General features: G+C 37.9%; 2 protein-coding genes across 4 annotated transcripts; both read left to right on the top strand.

Annotated features, from left to right (window-relative positions):
* Window positions 1-1,749: 1,749 nt before the first annotated feature.
* LOC111342133 (microfibril-associated glycoprotein 4-like) lies at window positions 1,750-4,596 on the top strand. Its single transcript, XM_088727103.1, has 4 exons — window positions 1,750-2,132; window positions 2,865-2,979; window positions 3,079-3,490; window positions 3,865-4,596. The coding sequence occupies exons 1-4, from the start codon at window positions 1,812-1,814 to the stop codon at window positions 4,091-4,093; spliced, it is 1,077 nt and encodes a 358-aa protein (XP_088583229.1). The 5' UTR covers window positions 1,750-1,811; the 3' UTR covers window positions 4,094-4,596.
* Window positions 4,597-5,484: 888 nt separating this feature from the next.
* Window positions 5,485-15,319, top strand: LOC111346129 (ficolin-2-like). 3 transcript variants are annotated; one of them, XM_088727053.1, is made up of 5 exons: window positions 5,485-5,845; window positions 7,221-7,341; window positions 7,647-7,712; window positions 14,162-14,573; window positions 14,868-15,319. In XM_088727053.1, exons 1-5 carry the CDS (start codon window positions 5,522-5,524, stop codon window positions 15,097-15,099), a joined length of 1,155 nt encoding a protein of 384 aa, XP_088583179.1. In that variant the 5' UTR covers window positions 5,485-5,521; the 3' UTR covers window positions 15,100-15,319. The 3 variants fall into 3 exon arrangements, with proteins under 3 accessions (XP_088583179.1, XP_088583185.1, XP_088583192.1); XM_088727059.1 differs by lacking the exons at window positions 14,162-14,573; window positions 14,868-15,319 and adding exons at window positions 7,858-8,269; window positions 8,567-9,135 and having other exon boundaries at window positions 5,492-5,845; XM_088727066.1 differs by lacking the exons at window positions 7,647-7,712; window positions 14,162-14,573; window positions 14,868-15,319 and adding exons at window positions 7,858-8,269; window positions 8,567-9,135 and having other exon boundaries at window positions 5,493-5,845.
* The last annotated feature ends 1,879 nt before the right edge of the window (window positions 15,320-17,198 follow it).

The raw sequence follows: 17,198 nt of genomic DNA, 5'->3' as shown, positions 1-17,198 counted from the left end.
TTTTACTTATCATTGCAGACTAAAACCACAATCCTTTTCAGTCATTTAATAATGCAGTCGAAATTTTCATTGAGTTTTTTTAATTTGTGTCTTTCTCAGTCGTCTATCAAACATTTTTTTCTGAATCTTAATCCAAAAACACTTTTGGATGTACGAAGTTGTTTTATGTGCTTTGTTGCGATTGAAATAATTTGTTGTAAAAAAATGCAACCTGCAAATAAGTCTAAACTTATGAATAAAATTTCTCATTTCTAACGAGAAAGTTAAACAATCGAGCATCAACAATCTCCAACAGGATACAACTTAAAAAAGAAATTGAAGAAAAATAATTAGTAGAAAAAAGGGTGAAATATGAAGTAAGTGTGAGGAGTCGTGAACTCATGTTCATCTATATTTTCTAATTCAGCATGCTGCATAAAGCATAAAGGAAATAAACGCTCAAAAGCAAGAAAAGCCTCAGGGAAATAAAGGAGGCACAGAAAGCTATGACAGAGTGCCTGCTTCCCTAAATTATAAAATTAATGGACCAATTTAAACAGGCCTTAATTAAAAACTTGTTTAAACGCATTTGACAATTTGCAATGCACACTCCTGCTTCAAAAATTTAGTTACATCGCTGATCCACCTTCTTCATTGATTTTCTTTACAAAAAAAAAAATATTCACTCCAACTTTCCTCTGTGACTGAACGTAAATCATAATATTCTTATTCTTCTCTAAACAGCCTATCTCCGACGAAGGGCTAACGCTCGAAACGTCAGCTTTGGTAATCGTTACGGTGGCCAATTTACCATTTCAACTTTGTTCATATATCCAAATTATCTCAGTATCAGTCGTATTTCCGCGTAGGATCTCAAAGATGCAATTAAAATTTGATAAAAAAAAGAGTCATATTTTCTGAAAATTAATCAGTTATTGAAACATGCATATATTGTTACTATATACAGCAGACAGCTAAAGAAAATTGAAAAGTTCCTTTATCTCGGTTAGAATATAACGTGAAATAACTCATTTTATGTTTTATTTAGGCTCTCTGTATGAGAAAAAATGAATCAACCCTCGCTCCGCGAAAAATAGAGTCTGGGTGAAAGAAATAGGAATACCCTGCGAAATGATGTAATTTGAAATGATTTATATACTACTTAAGCAACAGGCCTACGCGAATGGTCACCTTAAAAGCATATGGTATTACTTGTACAGTTTTCATTCTGACAATTTTCCTGCACCTGCTTAGTATACCGTAATTAGGCACTAAAAATGATAAAAAAATTTACTCTATTTCATCATAACCTTTCTCAAGGTAAATACTCAACATGCGTCTCTTTACGATAAATTTTCTTTGTCGCTTTCTGTGGGCATAACCCTTTTTTCAGAGCCAGATTGGATGGCTGTTATATGAGGCAATTTGACAGAGTTTTGATACGAGTATAGCAACAAAATGATATAATAAAATAACCTGAATAATAATGTTTAAAGGAAGCTAACGCGAGGTTCATTACGGAGGCCATCATGAAATGCTATTTACAGAATTGTTAAAAAGGCATTTGATGGAGACTAATATACCCTCCCTCCCCCCCCCCTCGAAAAAAACAATAACTGCTAACTTTTAGAGCACAAAAAAGGAAAATTTGATACTGTCTTAAATTGTCAACAGTCATTAAATGACGGTCAGCTCATAAGCATATTGTATTGTGTATCCTGTTTTCATTCTGACTGGCAATTTCCTTACACCTGCTGGCCTAGTTAAGCAATAGAAGTTAAGCAAACATTCATTTTTCTTCATCATAAACTTTCTGGTAGTGAAGACCAAACATGCATCTTCGTATAACAGTTCTTCTTTGTGCCGTTGTGTACGGCGTAAGCCGTATTTCAGAGCCAGGCCTGAGAGCTGTTAACTTTGCAAACGAGATAGAAGGACAAAAGCTGAGCGGAAGCATTATGAGAGAAATGGAAGTTGATTCGGAAATTTCTTGCCAGCTGGAATGTGTGGACGAAGAAGGATGTCATTCATATAACTTTGGAACCATAAAGGGCGACTCACAGAAATTCAAGTGTCAGCTAAGCGACTCTGATCGATTCGCTGGATCTGCTAACTTTACCGAGGATAAAAATTTCATTTACAGAGGAATGACGGTAAGCTAAATCTGTCCTAGTCCATCAACAATGACTAAATTCTAAACAATGTCTAATTACTAAAAGACAACGCAGTTTAGGCTGTGATGTGATGCGTTTAATATCTTAGCCTTGCTTTTTTTTCTTTCACATAAGTGTTGCTTAAAAACTTTTCTTTCAGGAAGAAGCGTGAGAGTTGCCCGAGGCGATAGCTGAGGGCAGCTCTAGCTTCTTGAGTGTTCTCCAAACTTCCCACGTGCTCCATAACTTCCCACGTGCTCCATCAGTTGAAGCGAATCGTGACGGCGCTGATGCCGATTCTCCTTTTCCGTTGTTTTTCTCTTTTTCTGCCTCATTTAAGAACTCTAGCCCAAGGGAAAAGGTCGAAACATTGTCTTCGTTTTCGGACTAGTAGGCCGAGTTTCTGTTTGTATCCATTATTGTCGCGAAGTATATTATTTTTCCCCGCGCTAACAATGGCCGCTCGTGCGAAAAAAAAACATTTCTCGCGAATTCGGATTTGCTGACGCTATCAGCGTGCACTATCGGGATTTTGAGCACGCTTACATATAATGAATTTGATTGCGCGACTCTGCTAGCTATGTTCTAATGAAAGATATCGCACCTCTTGAGTACATCTACATCTATCTTAAGTTTAAGGTATTTTTAAATGGTTTTTCTTGAGAAGCCAAATGTCATGCATTATGATAAAATTGAAATGGAAAGGTTTCGAAGGAGGTATTTTCTTAACAGAGTGATTGCGAGGATGACAGGTTTCAATGCGGCACAAAAGGAATCTGCATTCCCAGTTATAAAGATGGAGGCGATGGATGCAAATGTGAGGATGGCTATACCGGAAAACCATGCAGTAAGTTGAGAATTTACACATGGCAGTGTTTTAACATCAATTGTGGCTTAATCTTTTATAAAAACAAACTTAACACCCTCTTCGTTTTCTTGTTAACAGAAGCGAAGAGCTGCTCTCAATTGTTTCAAGATGGTTTCAGTTCCAGTGGTTTGTACACCATCAATCCAGATGGCGGCAAACCAATTCAAGTGTTGTGTGACATGACCACGGATGGTGGAGGCTGGACTATTTTTCAGAGACGTTTGGATGGCTCTGTTGACTTCTATCGTGGATGGGATTCCTACATAAGAGGGTTTGGAAATCTGAAAAGCGAATTCTGGCTCGGAAACGACAATCTTCACCGTTTGACAGCCGCGGATGGCGTCATGTTGAGAGTTGACCTGGAAGACTTTGATGAGAACATTAAGTACGCTGAGTACACGACTTTTAAGGTGGCAGGCGAGGCAGATAAGTACAGGCTTTTAACTGGAGGATACAGTGGAACGGCTGGGGACTCTATGGCACCACAAAAGTAAGAAATGTTTTCGTGTTGACAGAGAGAGTATTTATAACCAGCCGGAAGAGGGGCGCGTTATGATTAGCATTTGTAGCCTTAGAGAACTGATACCGGAAAGAAACTGAACGGCATATATTTCCATTGTTAAAAGATTTTTCCGGTTGATCTTTTTACGACTAACTAATCGATTCTATTCTTCTCTATGATATTGTATTACAAATTTAGTTCTTCATCTCTATCTCTCTGGTGTCTCTCAGTTTTTCTGTAAGGCAATTTGTCAACGTAATTCCTTTGGGCAGAATTGGTTTTCTAAGTTTAATGAGAACATTTATCTCTACAATGGCTGTGCAGAAGTAAACATGGCAACGTCAGTTTTATTTTTATTTCAGCCAAATGCAGTTTTCCACGAAAGATCAAGATAGTGATCTATATAGTGCCAGCTGTTCCCAACTCTTCAAGGGGGCGTGGTGGTACAGTAACTGTCATGCTTCCAATCTGAACGGATTGTACCTCAATGGCCGACATGCCTCTTATGCTAATGGCGTCAACTGGAACACATTCAGGGGTTATTACTATTCACTAAAACGCACTGAGATGAAAATAAAAACCAAGGAATAAGACAGTTTCGCAGGATGACAAATGCATGATTTTACGTATGGCGACATAATTGAAACGATCTTTTTCTCATAGCTTTAGTGGATCAATCTTGACCGACTGATAGATTTAGCAAAGCAGATATATGGCATAAGCTGTAGTTGTCATTCCCTTGGGTGTGCGCCGACGATGGTTTCGGTGTCCCGTTCGCATCCTTCCCTAGTAGGCTTCAAGTTACTTAGTTATATTTCGTAATCGTTCTTCTCCGGCGACCAATATTCATGATTTATTCATTTTATTTATTCACTTAGTGTGTGTTACCGAATTAGATTTTTAAAGAAAGCTTCAAGTTATTGATCGGCTTAAGCTCACGCACAAGTACCCAGGAACAAGGTTGTGCTAGCTTTTATCTAGAGAGACAATGAACATGGACGAAATGTGTGTTAACTTATTCAGGCTCCAGTTTAGACTAAACTCTGTGTTTTGTGAATCAAAGTTTCAAAACCAAGCAGTCGAATATTCCTGGATCTGTTGTGTATCTTTTTAAGCCAACAACTTTGGGACGTTTCTTTACAATTGGAGCGGAAATCAGCTTTGCCATCCTCTTCGTCAGCTCTCCCTCTAAATGAATTCTTCATTTGGCCTTAGTCTCTTTCCTGTTATTATAATAAGCAAACACGAATGCTGAAAAAAATGTTTGTCGGTAATTGCCACCCGAAATTTATTTGCCAGTTAGGCACTCAGCCATTATTTTTCGCCAGAGGGTGGGGGGTAGGGGCAGTCAGAGGAATTTGAGGGGATTGCACGCCTAGAGAGCTGTTTACGCTGCTTTCGTTTGTCTCATTTTGCATTATTGGCTGTCAAGATGAGTAAGCAAAATTAATTAGAGCTACTTGGGGAAACCAAAATATGCGCATCCCGAGGAAGAGAATTAAGTAAATCGTTAGCACTGACTTTGTTCCAAAATTTTCGTTGAGAAAGACGATGTCATTGGAGGCAAGGAAAAGTCTACGAGAGGATTAAAGTAATGGCCTGCGAGCGCGCCCCAGTTACCTGCACTGCATGAAGCGGGACAATTACAGACGGGGGTGGGGAGAGGTTTTCCGAGGGTCTGGAACTCTGTCAAAACACCAAAATTAAATCAAAGTTCCCTTCAGGTGTGTGCGTCCAGTTCAATAAAAATCTGACCCCAAACTTAAATGTACAATTGCAAGCACCAAAACATTTAATCGGGAACTGGCAACGACGGATGACTTAGGAACACTTTTGATTTACCTTCACTCTGCTCCTTTACAATAACGTAATTTGTGTATTGATTGTTTTCTTTTCGCTCAATTGAAATTACAACAAGTTAACGATTAATAATTAAGAATGTGAAGTTGAAAACTAAAAACTGCGATAAATATCAACCACTGAGAGATTCCGAGGCATCTAAGTAAGATACTCCGAAACATGTATCTGATTAAACCACTTTTAGCGTCCTTAGCAATTGCTTTTACATGCGGAGACCCTCGAATGATAACACCTGTCTTCAGGGCGGTTAACTTTGCCAGAGAAATAAGGGGACGACGTCTTAATGGAAGTGTTATTAGAGAAATAGAAGTGGATTCAGAGGGTCTATGTCGACTGCAGTGTGTGGAAGAAAGTTCATGCGTGTCCTACAACTTTGGATCCAGAACAAATAAGAAGTTTAAATGTCAACTAAGCGACTCTGATCGCTTCACTAACTTCAAGAATTTCACCAAAGACAACGAATTTCTGTACAGAGGAGTGAAGGTAAGAAATTCTGAACATCATTTTCTGGAACGAAGCAGATAAGCTTTACATTCCCTTTATAATAAACTTGACTTTGCAAAAGTGTTCGCTGAAATGATGTGTAAATTTTTGAGTCTTTCAGGATTCTACTGAAACAACTTCGGATTAAAAAAGAAAACTCAAACCTCCTCGCCCCTTAGTGACGGGAAAAAAAATTATATAATGTGTAAAACAAGGACAGTGTAATCAACTGTGTTACTAAAACCATATATTCTCAATATTCCCAGGTAAAATTGGAAGATAAGGATTCGTTCTAAGAATATAATGGAAAGAGAATATCAAAGATGGAACAAAACTCCTTGAAGAGTTGCTTTTTAGTTCTTTGATCGCAAAGTTAAGTTTTAGGTTAATTCTAATTATGTGAGAGGTAAGCATCTGCAGCACACAAAACACTTTTCAATTATTTAAATTGCGGTAGAATTTCCCTTTTTCTTTGGAAACATTCCATATGGGTGTTTTTCTTGAGCAAGCGTATTACAAAAAGATTGTTTTTCTTTGAGTTCATTAAAGTTTTAAAGGTATAATATATTTGCTATTGTGATTGTAACGTTAACTTTGCTAAAGAAAAATATATCTTTTACAAAGCTCATGTAGAAAATGCCCTCTGTTATTTTTTTACTGATCAGTTGATAATACATATCTCTCAATTGTCTGTATTTGACTCTGAGAATAATTCATCAGCGAACTTGTTGGCCACTAAAGAAAATTATTAATTAATAGGGGTCCTTCCCTATTAACGGAACTGCATCCATAGAAACCACGTGGTGAATCCTAACAATCAAAATAGTATTTTTGAGTTTTTATAATCAACTCATCCCCAGGTGTACATGCACTGTCTGCGATATTCGAAACAAACCAAGGAAGGGCACAACGAAAGCATAAGTTTACCAGGTTGATTTAGATTTACTTTGGAAAAAATAACTGCGTTATGTATCCTTTTGTCTAGGTTATTTACGTGCTTTTCAACAATTTGAGCCACTTTTCTTTTTCTGTTACTACTGCTTCCCCTTTCAGCAACAGAGACGTTATATCCAGTTTCTTTTCAGCTCACTGGTAAATAGAATTCAGAACAATTGGATGATACTCAATCGTCCTTGTGCGAGAAGACAAGAACGTCCAACCATTTGCAGATATCATAGCAAAGGCGTTACAATCCCCTCAGTTAATTTAAAACACTGAGTGTTAGTCCGGTCAGGAATTTTTGTGTTGGCCGGTCTAGAAGCTTACAATTCAATCTGAAAAATGAAACAGGTGCAATTTTAAAAGTCTATCAAACAATCAATCTATAGGATACCTTTGTTGTAGTAAGAGTAATCAGGTGTTTTTGTTTCAATAGAGCGATTGTGAGGTCAATTCTTCCCTTTGTGCAAAAAACGAAATCTGTGTTCCCAATTATAAAGACAACACTACAGAATGCAAATGTCGTTATGCATCTGGATATACTGGAAAACCATGCGGTAAGTATTGTAGCTGGCGCTTTCACTAATTTTCGACTCTCTACTGATAGAATGCATGTTTAGAACGGAATCTTCTAAATACGAGGTGTTTTGCTCACTTCAAAGTTAATTTGATCTGCAACGGGAGGCTTCCGTATAAAGTGGAATTTTTCACATTGTTATCACTTGGTCAAATTTCCTGGTCGATCTTTCTTAGTATTTTTGGATACACCGAATGAGGATATCATTTTTATCAAGAAAACGAAAGGTAATGAATTTTGAGTTCGAGTTGCGAAATAACGAAAGTTGTCCCTCGCTTTTTCAAGAGCGTAAGACGATACAAAAATCTGGGTCTCCTATGGGAACAGAGAATCCGACTGGTGAGCTTCAAGGTAAGCCACTGCTGTGTTCATAATCATCTAACAACAAATCTTGCAAACAATAAAGATCCTGAGTTACCGCATTAGCTCTCCTCGCAATGCTTTATCAAAGAAGTGTAATCAACCTTATGATTTATTTCCGTTACGCATACGGCAGAAGCACGAAGCTGCCAGCAGCTCCTTAAAGATGGCGTCACGGCCAGTGCAGTGTACACGATCAATCCAGATGAAGACAAACCAATTCAAGTGTTGTGTGACATGGCCACAGACGGTGGAGGCTGGACCGTTTTTCAGAGACGTTTCGACGGTTCCGTTGACTTCGATCGAGACTGGAAAACTTACAAAGACGGGTTTGGAAATCTGATCGGCGAGTTCTGGCTTGGAAACGACAATCTTCACCGTTTGACAGCCGCTGATGACGTAATGTTGAGAGTTGACTTAGAAGACTTTGAAGGGAACATCATGTACGCTAAGTACGCCACTTTCAATGTCACAGACGAGGCAGAAAATTACACGCTCACTCTTGGAGGATATGCTGGCGAGGCCGGTGACTCCTTCACATCTCATAGGTACGCAAACGTACAATTTTTCAGGACCATTTTACACGTAAAAGTTGGAAATTCGGGAACTGTAACAAAAATAAATGACCTTCTACAAGCCAACAATTATAAAGTACCTCCCTCCCTAAAAGATTGATTAATATATAACACAAAAATCCTGAAATAAAGCCAAATAACACTCATAAGTAAGTCTGACATCCTGTTATTTGTCTTTCTGTTCTCTTTCCACATGTTTCAATGAATTTTTTTTTATTTGTAACTAAAAGTCATTTCATAATGTTCTTCATTTATAAATTTCCTTTATAGTGAATATCAGTTTTCCACCAAAGATCGAGATAATGACCAGTCACCATTCTTTAACTGTGTACGGGATTATTAACTTCAGTGTTTTCAATGCGATCTTAACGGTTTGTATAACGTTACCAACGGCCAAGCAAGGGTTATCTGGGAGGGCTTCCGAGGCCTTTACTATTCGCTCAAACGTTCTGAAATGAAAATCAAGCCCAAGGATCAATGATGTGTACATATGTGTGCTTCCATTATCTTATTACTGATTTACTAAAAGTCTCTGCAAGTTCACTTACAATACAAACTTTATTGACATTCCAATAAATGGCTTTTCAATGCCAATTTACAAAAACTGAAAAATTCACAGATATATATATAAAAACGATTACCTTTAAATCAACTTTCAACTTTAACTCTCGATTTTATCATTCATCAGTAAATTTCTGTATCCAGATAAACTTGAGCTTCTTTTTAAAAGTAGTGATATTTACAATAGATTTTAAAAAAGTGTCTAAAGTCTAAAGTCTCAAAGGCTTTAGTTTAAGACTGTAACTTCAACGGGAAAAATTAAAATAACACAGCTTTTATTCACCATTCCTAGAGTTGATCGAGCTTAGCTTAACCATTGACAATGATTCTGAAAAATGAAAGCTGCAACCAACATCTGCACGTATGCACGTTTCATTAGTTGCGGGTATAAGTACAAGAGAACCTAAAAATAAAAACAAGCAAACAATTTCAGGTGTGGTAAAAACTGGAGTAACCAGGTCGAGGACACTTTTAGTCACGCATAAAATTTGTTGAGAAAGTGTCTAAGGACCAATCATAGGGAATAGTGAAGCAAACCAACGTAACCCTTGATCTCTTTTGATACTCAGTTGAACATCGCTCTAATTAAACTTTTCGATTTAGTCCCTTTATTTGTCTCTTCCACTAACTCTGTTTCATGGAATAGACAACAGGATTAAGGTGATTCCTCAGAAAAAATAGTTAAAGAACAATTTTTTCAAACTTTCCAACGTGTATTTCGAATTATACATATAAAAAGGCAGTTAACTGTGCTTGCTTATGAGACGACGGGCCTTTAAGGTTAAAATTTAATTTGCATCATCGAGAAAGAGGCTTCGTGAACCCTTTCCGCTATATCTTTTTCCCCTCTGGTAAATTTTTTTTCAATATCTCCAAATTAAAGAGGACTATTTGTACACCAAAATTACGCAATAAAAACTATAGGTCACCTTTCTCGTTCAAGATGCAATGACGATCTTGCTTCTCGTCCTCGTCCATTTCACGCACAACACCGCTTTGATTAAATTGAATTAGCATTACAAAAGCATTTGCTTAAGTATGTTTTGCTTTTAGCCAATAGAAACATCACACTGCACGGGCATATATGACCACCATCTTGATATGTTTTGTTCTTCGTTTAACATTGATTTCCATGTAACTTCTACGTTAAAAATACAATAAACAACGTGAAAATGAAATAAAGGATGTCCGGTTCGCTTCATTTACTTTCAATTTAAATCATTAAACTTCCTGGTGTTTTTGATACAAGTAATCCCGCCGCTATTTTAAATATTTTCGTTAAACCTGTTTTGTTTCGCCCTCTTCCATTCGCTAAGCTAATGTATTCACTCTGACGAATAGCTAACATTCGAAACGTCAGCTTTACTGACTCTTTAAAGTGCTTGGCCATTTTAAATTGTCAATTCAGTGTATAAAACCAATTTATCTGATTATAACCTTGCCAAGTAAAGCTGTGGGAACTGAGAAAACTTTTCTGCTTTGAGAATTTCTGTTCGTCGTTGCGATTGTAATGAAAATTTTCAAAATTTATGTTCAATCTCGCAAAGATTCACTAAAAACCCAGTTGTTGGTTAAAACTCGACATTGATCAGAATGAACCATCTTTAAAACATTCGCTGTTGGTCGCATTCCCATACCTCTTGAACATTTGACTCTAAGATTCTGCATCAAGACTAAAAAAACCAAGAGCAAAAGTGTGGAATTCGACTTGCCGAACCATTTTTAGTGTAGTTGTTATAATAATTTCTATAAAACTTGATTGCAGAGTGAATCATATTATAATGTTATTTCTGAGTGACTGCTGTGTTTTTAACGCGTTCTGATTGTTCTCGCAGTCTTGTTACCACATTCTGATGTACTAAGATTGTTAGCGGGCTTCCCTGTTTGTTCAGTTTCGCGCCCTTTTTGATCACATGACCTCTGTAACCCAGTAATGTCCCGTGTGTGAATCGGGTAAAATTTTAACCGTTTGTAGTAGAGATACACAATATGAACGTTTGTTTTGTTTCCTTTTTCTTTCGACGTAGAAACCAATAAGAGAAAGTTTCATCCATACAGAATTATACGAAAAAGTCATCTCCCTCGCTTATCTATTGGTATTTTCTCATATACTGGAGGGGTCAATTTAATAAAACTTCTACACTCGTAATCTACAAGTTGGACCGTTATATTTACAAGTGCAGACGAAAACGAGTTTAATAAACATCGTAACAAGTCCAGGTTACAAGTGTCCGACTTCTAATTACAGGTGTAGCGCTACGAGTGTAAAAGATGGTAAGTACCCAAATTAATAAAACTTTTACAAGAGTCCAACTTGTATTTTTACAAGAGTTCGACTTGTAAATCACAGGTGCAAAATACATGTCGCATGTCACTTTTAAACGCTGAGTACTTCTTCTGAAAAAGGACATGGGAGTGTCACAATATGTCATCTTCTAGTGAAGAGGAACTCGACGAACTGCTAAGACGTCAAGTTATCCGTCGACCTAGGAATGTCCAAAACAGAAGGCTTTTCGACACCAAAAATCCAAGGGAATTTCGAGAGAAGTTTCGACTGCCTGTGGACACCTTCTTCCGCCTTTTGGAGTTAATAGGCCCGCGCTTGGAGCATAGAACGAGACCTAACAGAGCAGTAACTGCAAGACAGCAACTTTTAGCATTTCTCCACTTCCTTGGAACAAATTCCTTCTATCACGTAATGCACTCTTTTTTTCATTGTATCTCCACATCAATAGTATGGCATATCATTCATCGCGTTATCCCTGCAATACTAAGCTTCAAGGGGGAGTTCATACGATGGCCTGGCCAGCCTCTAAGTATCGCCGCTAAACTCAGAGACATCGCAAGCTTTCCGTGTGTTGCAGGATGCGTCGATGGAACTCACCTTTAAGTGAACCCACCTCACAATGATGAAGACGCCTACGTCAACCGCCATCATTCCAAATCTCTGAATGTCGCCATGGTATCAGGCCCAGATTACACATTCTACTTCTGTAGCAGGCGATGCCCAGGAAGGTGGCATGATTACGAGTGATTAAAGAAAGCTGACTGTGGACCGCCTTAGAGCAACAGGGGAATAGACCATTCCCAAGAGCAGTTATTTTAGGCGACCCTGCCTTCGCCTGTAACAATTGGTTGACCCCCCCTTTCAGAGGAGACGCAGAAGGGGCTCGCTCCAGGTTTAATGAGGCGCGTAAGAAAACACGATGCACAATCGGGAGGGCATTTGGCGTTCTCAAGAGAACGTTTTACGCTCTCCACACGGGTATAAGAGTGAAAAACATGACGAGAGCTGCCGAGCTTGTCCAGTGCGCTGTTGCATTGCACAACCTCTGCATCCTATTTAGCGATAATGGCTGTGATCTGCTGGACGATGCAGATCTCAACAATGTCCACGATGAATTGGATATCGGTCCTGGAGAGGAACGAGAGCACAGAAGGCAGCAGCTGTTGCAGCATTTCCTATAAATGTGAGGACTTATACAAATGACGCTGAATTAAAAACTGCTACTGTTTTAATATCGTGCCAATTAAATGGGCCATTTTTTATTCAGTGACAATAATCATTACCTTTTATTACACAAAGTCACTTACACCTAACTTCCAAAGGAAAAAATGAGTGTACAAGTAAGTCATAATTCTGATATCGCCCTGAATCAGCGCGGGTGGCGCCGCAAGCTGAAAGCAATCAAGACAACTTAACGATCGAGACAGTAAAAAAAAATTAGCTGTACATCTACAAAGGCGAACGATTCGAAAAAGACGCAATCCCTGATGTGCGTTCTCAGTGCTACACAAAAAGCAAATTCTCATGAAAAACTGGCATATAATAGAAACACAACCACTACTGAGCAAACTATACAAAAATCCGCCTCTCGTATCTTACAAAATAGGGCGGTCGCTCAAAGACATACTCGTGAGGGCTAAACTTTGAATAGGCTACTCTAAACACACGCTGGGGAGTCGTGTAGGCCTGTCAACCCCAATTTACGGCACCATCTTCCTCTTCGCTACTGGAGACAACTTCGCTTCGTTCAGAAGAAGATTCACTTGACAAAACTTCAATATCTGCCATCTCCTTCGCCCACGAATACAAACAAACAGTGAGTGAAATAAACCACGCTATCGGAGTGAACACAACCAGTGACGTCATCAATCCATTTCGCTCGGTACCAGAGCCCGAACATGGTTTTGTGTAAAATTTTTGATTCGAACGGTTAAAAAAGATATCTTTCGCCTCATTTTGGCCAAAGCAAATTATCTCATGATGATCACCATATTCAAAACTACAGGTTAGAGCAAAAATTTCAGATACGAAAATTTTGTTTCAGTAGCACTTTAAAGTATTTCGGCTTTTATTGAAGTCTCTGTAAATCATCACTTCTGCAATTATCTTTCAATTTGATGTAGCATGAACATACTTGCCATTCGATGGTTTGACCATATGATACCCCCAGATATTTTTCGTACTATTTTTCCGAGCCACGTGGAGCCAGCAACAAATATGGAGAATGAGCAAAAATTTCCGCATGTATTGTACGTTAAACTTACGAATAAGGGATTTCTTAATTCACTTTTATTTCAATTTCACTTTTAGAAAATTGACTTCTAGTTATCGAAATGCATCTTAAGGCAAGTAATTTTGTTTAATGAACAGAGCATTTGTGAGATCAGCAGTTCCTTGTGTGGGGAAAACGAGATCTGTGTTCCTAACTATAAAGGCAACACTGCAGAATGTAAATGTCGTTATGCATCTGGATATACTGGAAAACCATGCGTTGAGTGTTCTTAGACTTATTTCACTAGAGAGTTGTGTGAATTATATGATTCAAGAATACCTTTATGCGCAGCTCTTAAAAATACCAAATGATCGCCAATAAATGAAAAAAGCAAGAATAAATGGCCTCTCAATACAAGATAGGGTTGATTACAATTATTCGTAGTAGTTTGGTTAGGGGCCGACCATTTAACTTTTGAGGGGGGAGTGGGTGATTTCTGGTCATCAAGAAGTTTTTTTTCCAGCAATCTGCTGTGCAGGATTTTTTTTTCTGATTTTTTGGTACATTTTCTCTGTTACATTTGGGCTGCATCCAATTTTTTCTTCCAACAAACGCTTGCAGGAATCTCTTTTCAAAATCACCCACCCCCTCTCAAGAGTTAAATGGTCGGCCCCTTACGTCGTTCATAAAAGAGAGGCACAAAGCTGTGCCCAACTCAGCCTTAAGACAAGTTATACTCACCAAGCCTTATCGAATAAAGATGATTTACTCTGACTAGTATTTCTTCCTGAAACCGATACGGCAGAAGCACAAAGCTGCCAGCAGCTCCTTAAAGATGGCGTCACATCCAGTGGAGTGTACACGATCAATCTAGATGGAGGCAAACCAATTCAAGTGTTGTGTGACATGGCCACGGACGGTGGAGGTTGGAACGTTTTTCAGCGACGTTTGGACGGCTCCGTTGACTTCGATCGAGACTGGAAAACTTACAAAGACGGGTTTGGAAATCTGATCGGTGAGTTCTGGCATGGAAACGACAATCTTCACCGTTTGACAGCCGCTGATGACGTCATGTTGAGAGTTGACTTGGAAGACTTTGAAGGGAACATCACGTACGCTAAGTACGACACTTTCAATGTCACAGACGAGGCAGAAAATTACACGCTCACTCTTGGAGGATATACTGGCGAGGCCGGTGACTCCTTCACATTTCATAGGTACGTAAAACATACAATTTTTCAGGACCTTTTTTACACGTAAAAGTTCGGAATTTGGGAACTATAACAAAAACAAATGACCTTCTACAAGCCAATAATTAGAAAGAACGTCCCTCCTTAAAAGATTGATTAACATAAAATGCGAACATCCTGAAAAAAGTCAAATAACACTCAAAAGCACATCTGAAATCTTGGTATTTGTCTTGCTTCTCTTTTTACACGTTTTTATGAATCTTTTTATTTGTAATTAAAAGTCATTTGATAATGTTTTACATTTGTAAATTTCCTTTATAGTGATAATCAGTTTTCCACCAACGATCGAGATAATGACCAGTCACCATTCTTTCACTGCGCACGGGATCATCAGAGAGGAGGATGGTGGTTTGGTAACACTCAGTGTTTTAAATGCAATTTTTACGGTTTGTATAACGTTACCAACGGCGTAAGAGGGGTTACCTGGTTTGCCTTCCGAGGCCCTTACTATTCACTCAAACGTTCTGAAATGAAAATCAAGCCCAAGGATTAATGATGTATACATATGTGTGCTTCCATTATCTTATTACTGATTTACTAAAAGCTTCTGCAAGTTCACTTACAATACAAACTTTATTGACATTCCAATAAATGGCTTTTCAATGCCAATTTACAAAAACTGAAAAATTCCCAGATATATCTAAAAATGATTACCTTTAAATCAACTTTCAACTTTAACTCTCGAATTTATCATCCATCAGTAAACTTCTGTATCCAGATAAACTTGAGCTTCTTTTTAAAAGTATTGATATTTACAATAGATTTTGAAGAAGTGTCTAAAGTCTACAGTCTCAAAGGCTTTAGTTTAAGACTGTAACTTCAACGGGCAAAATTAAAATAACACAGCTTTTATCCACCATTCCTAGAGTTGATCGAGCTTAGCCTAATCATTGACAATGATTCTGAAAAATGAAAGCTGCAACCAACATCTGCACGTATGCACGTTTCATTAGTGGCAGGTATAAATACAGGAGAACCTAAAAATAAAAACAAGCAAACAATTTCAGGCGTGGTAAAAACTGGAGTAACCAGGTCGAGATTACTGTTAGTCACGCATAAAATTTGTTGAGAAAGTGTCGCGAGTTTTAAGGACCAATCATAGGGAATACTGAAGCAAACCAACGTAACCCTTGATCTCTTTTGATGCTCAATTGAACATCGCTCTAATTAAACTTCTCGATTTAGTCCCTTTATTTGTCTCTTCCACTAACTCTGTTTCATGGAATAGACAACAGGATTAAGGTGATTCCTCAGAAAAAATAGTTAAAGAACAATTTTTTCAAACTTTCCAACGTGTATTTCGAATTATACATATAAAAAGACAGTTAACTCTGCTTGTTTAAGAGACGACGGGCCTTTAGGGTTAAAATTTAATTTGCATCATCGAGTAAGAGGCTTCTTGAACCCTTTTCGCTATATCTTTTTTCCCTCTGATAAATTTTTTTAATATCTCCAAATTAAAGAGGACTATTTGTACACCAAAATTGCGCAATAAAAACTATAGGTCACCTTGCTCGTTCAAGATGCAATGACTACCTTCCTTCTCATTCTTGTTTATTTCACTCTCACTACCGCTTTGATTAAATTGAATTAGCATTAGAAAAGCATTAGCTTAAGTATGTTTTGCATTTAGCCAATGGAAACATCACACTACACGGGCATATATGACCACCATCTTGATATGTTTTGTTCTTGGTTTAACATTCATTTCCATGTAACTTCTGCGTTAAAAATACAATAAACAACGTGAAAATGAAATAAATGATGTCTGTTTCGTTTCATTTACTTTCAATTTAAATCATTAAACTTCCTGGTGTTCTTGATACAAGTAAATCCCACCGCCATTTTAAATATTTTCGTTAAACCTGTTTTGTTTCGTCCTCTTCCATTCGCTGAGCTAATATATTCACTCTGACGAATATCTAACATTCGAAACGTCAGCTTTACCGACTCTTTGAAGTGCTTGGCCATTTTTAATTGTCAATTCAGTGTATAAAACCAATTTATCTCATTAAAACCTTGCGAAGTAAAGCTGTGGAAACTGAGAAAATTTTTTTGATTTGAGAATTTCTGTTCCTCGTTGCCATTGTAATGAAAATTTTCAAAATTTATGTTAAATCTCGCAACGATTCACTGAAAACTCAGTTGTTGGGTAAAACTTGACATTAATCAGAGTGAACCATTTGTAAAACATTCGCTGTAGGTTGATCCCATTTCCATTCCTCTTGAACATTTCATTCTAAGATTCTGCATCAAGACTAAAAAAACCAAGAGCAAAAGTGTGGAATTCGACTTGCCCGAACCATTTTTAGTTTAGCAACTATAATAATTTCTGTAAAACTTGATTGCAGAGTGAATCGTATTATAATGCTATTTCTGAGTGACTGCTGTGTTTTTAACAGACAGACAGACAGACATCTATATTTATACAGGATAGCCCCTTCAGTGTAGTAAACACTGGTATCAACGGGGGTCCTGTTACCCACCCAACCCACCCCAGGGGAGGACATCCATCACACAGTAATCTCGTGCGTGGGAAATTAACGTCTCCTGCCCCTAACCCTGCAGGAGACGGGACCTCCATTTATTCGT

Source organism: Stylophora pistillata, chromosome 1 (assembly GCF_964205215.1).
Source record: "Stylophora pistillata chromosome 1, jaStyPist1.2, whole genome shotgun sequence".
Taxonomy (NCBI): Eukaryota; Metazoa; Cnidaria; class Anthozoa; order Scleractinia; family Pocilloporidae; genus Stylophora; species Stylophora pistillata.
The sequence above is the reverse complement of the archived record's forward strand: the minus strand, read 5'-3'. Positions and strand labels throughout refer to the sequence as shown.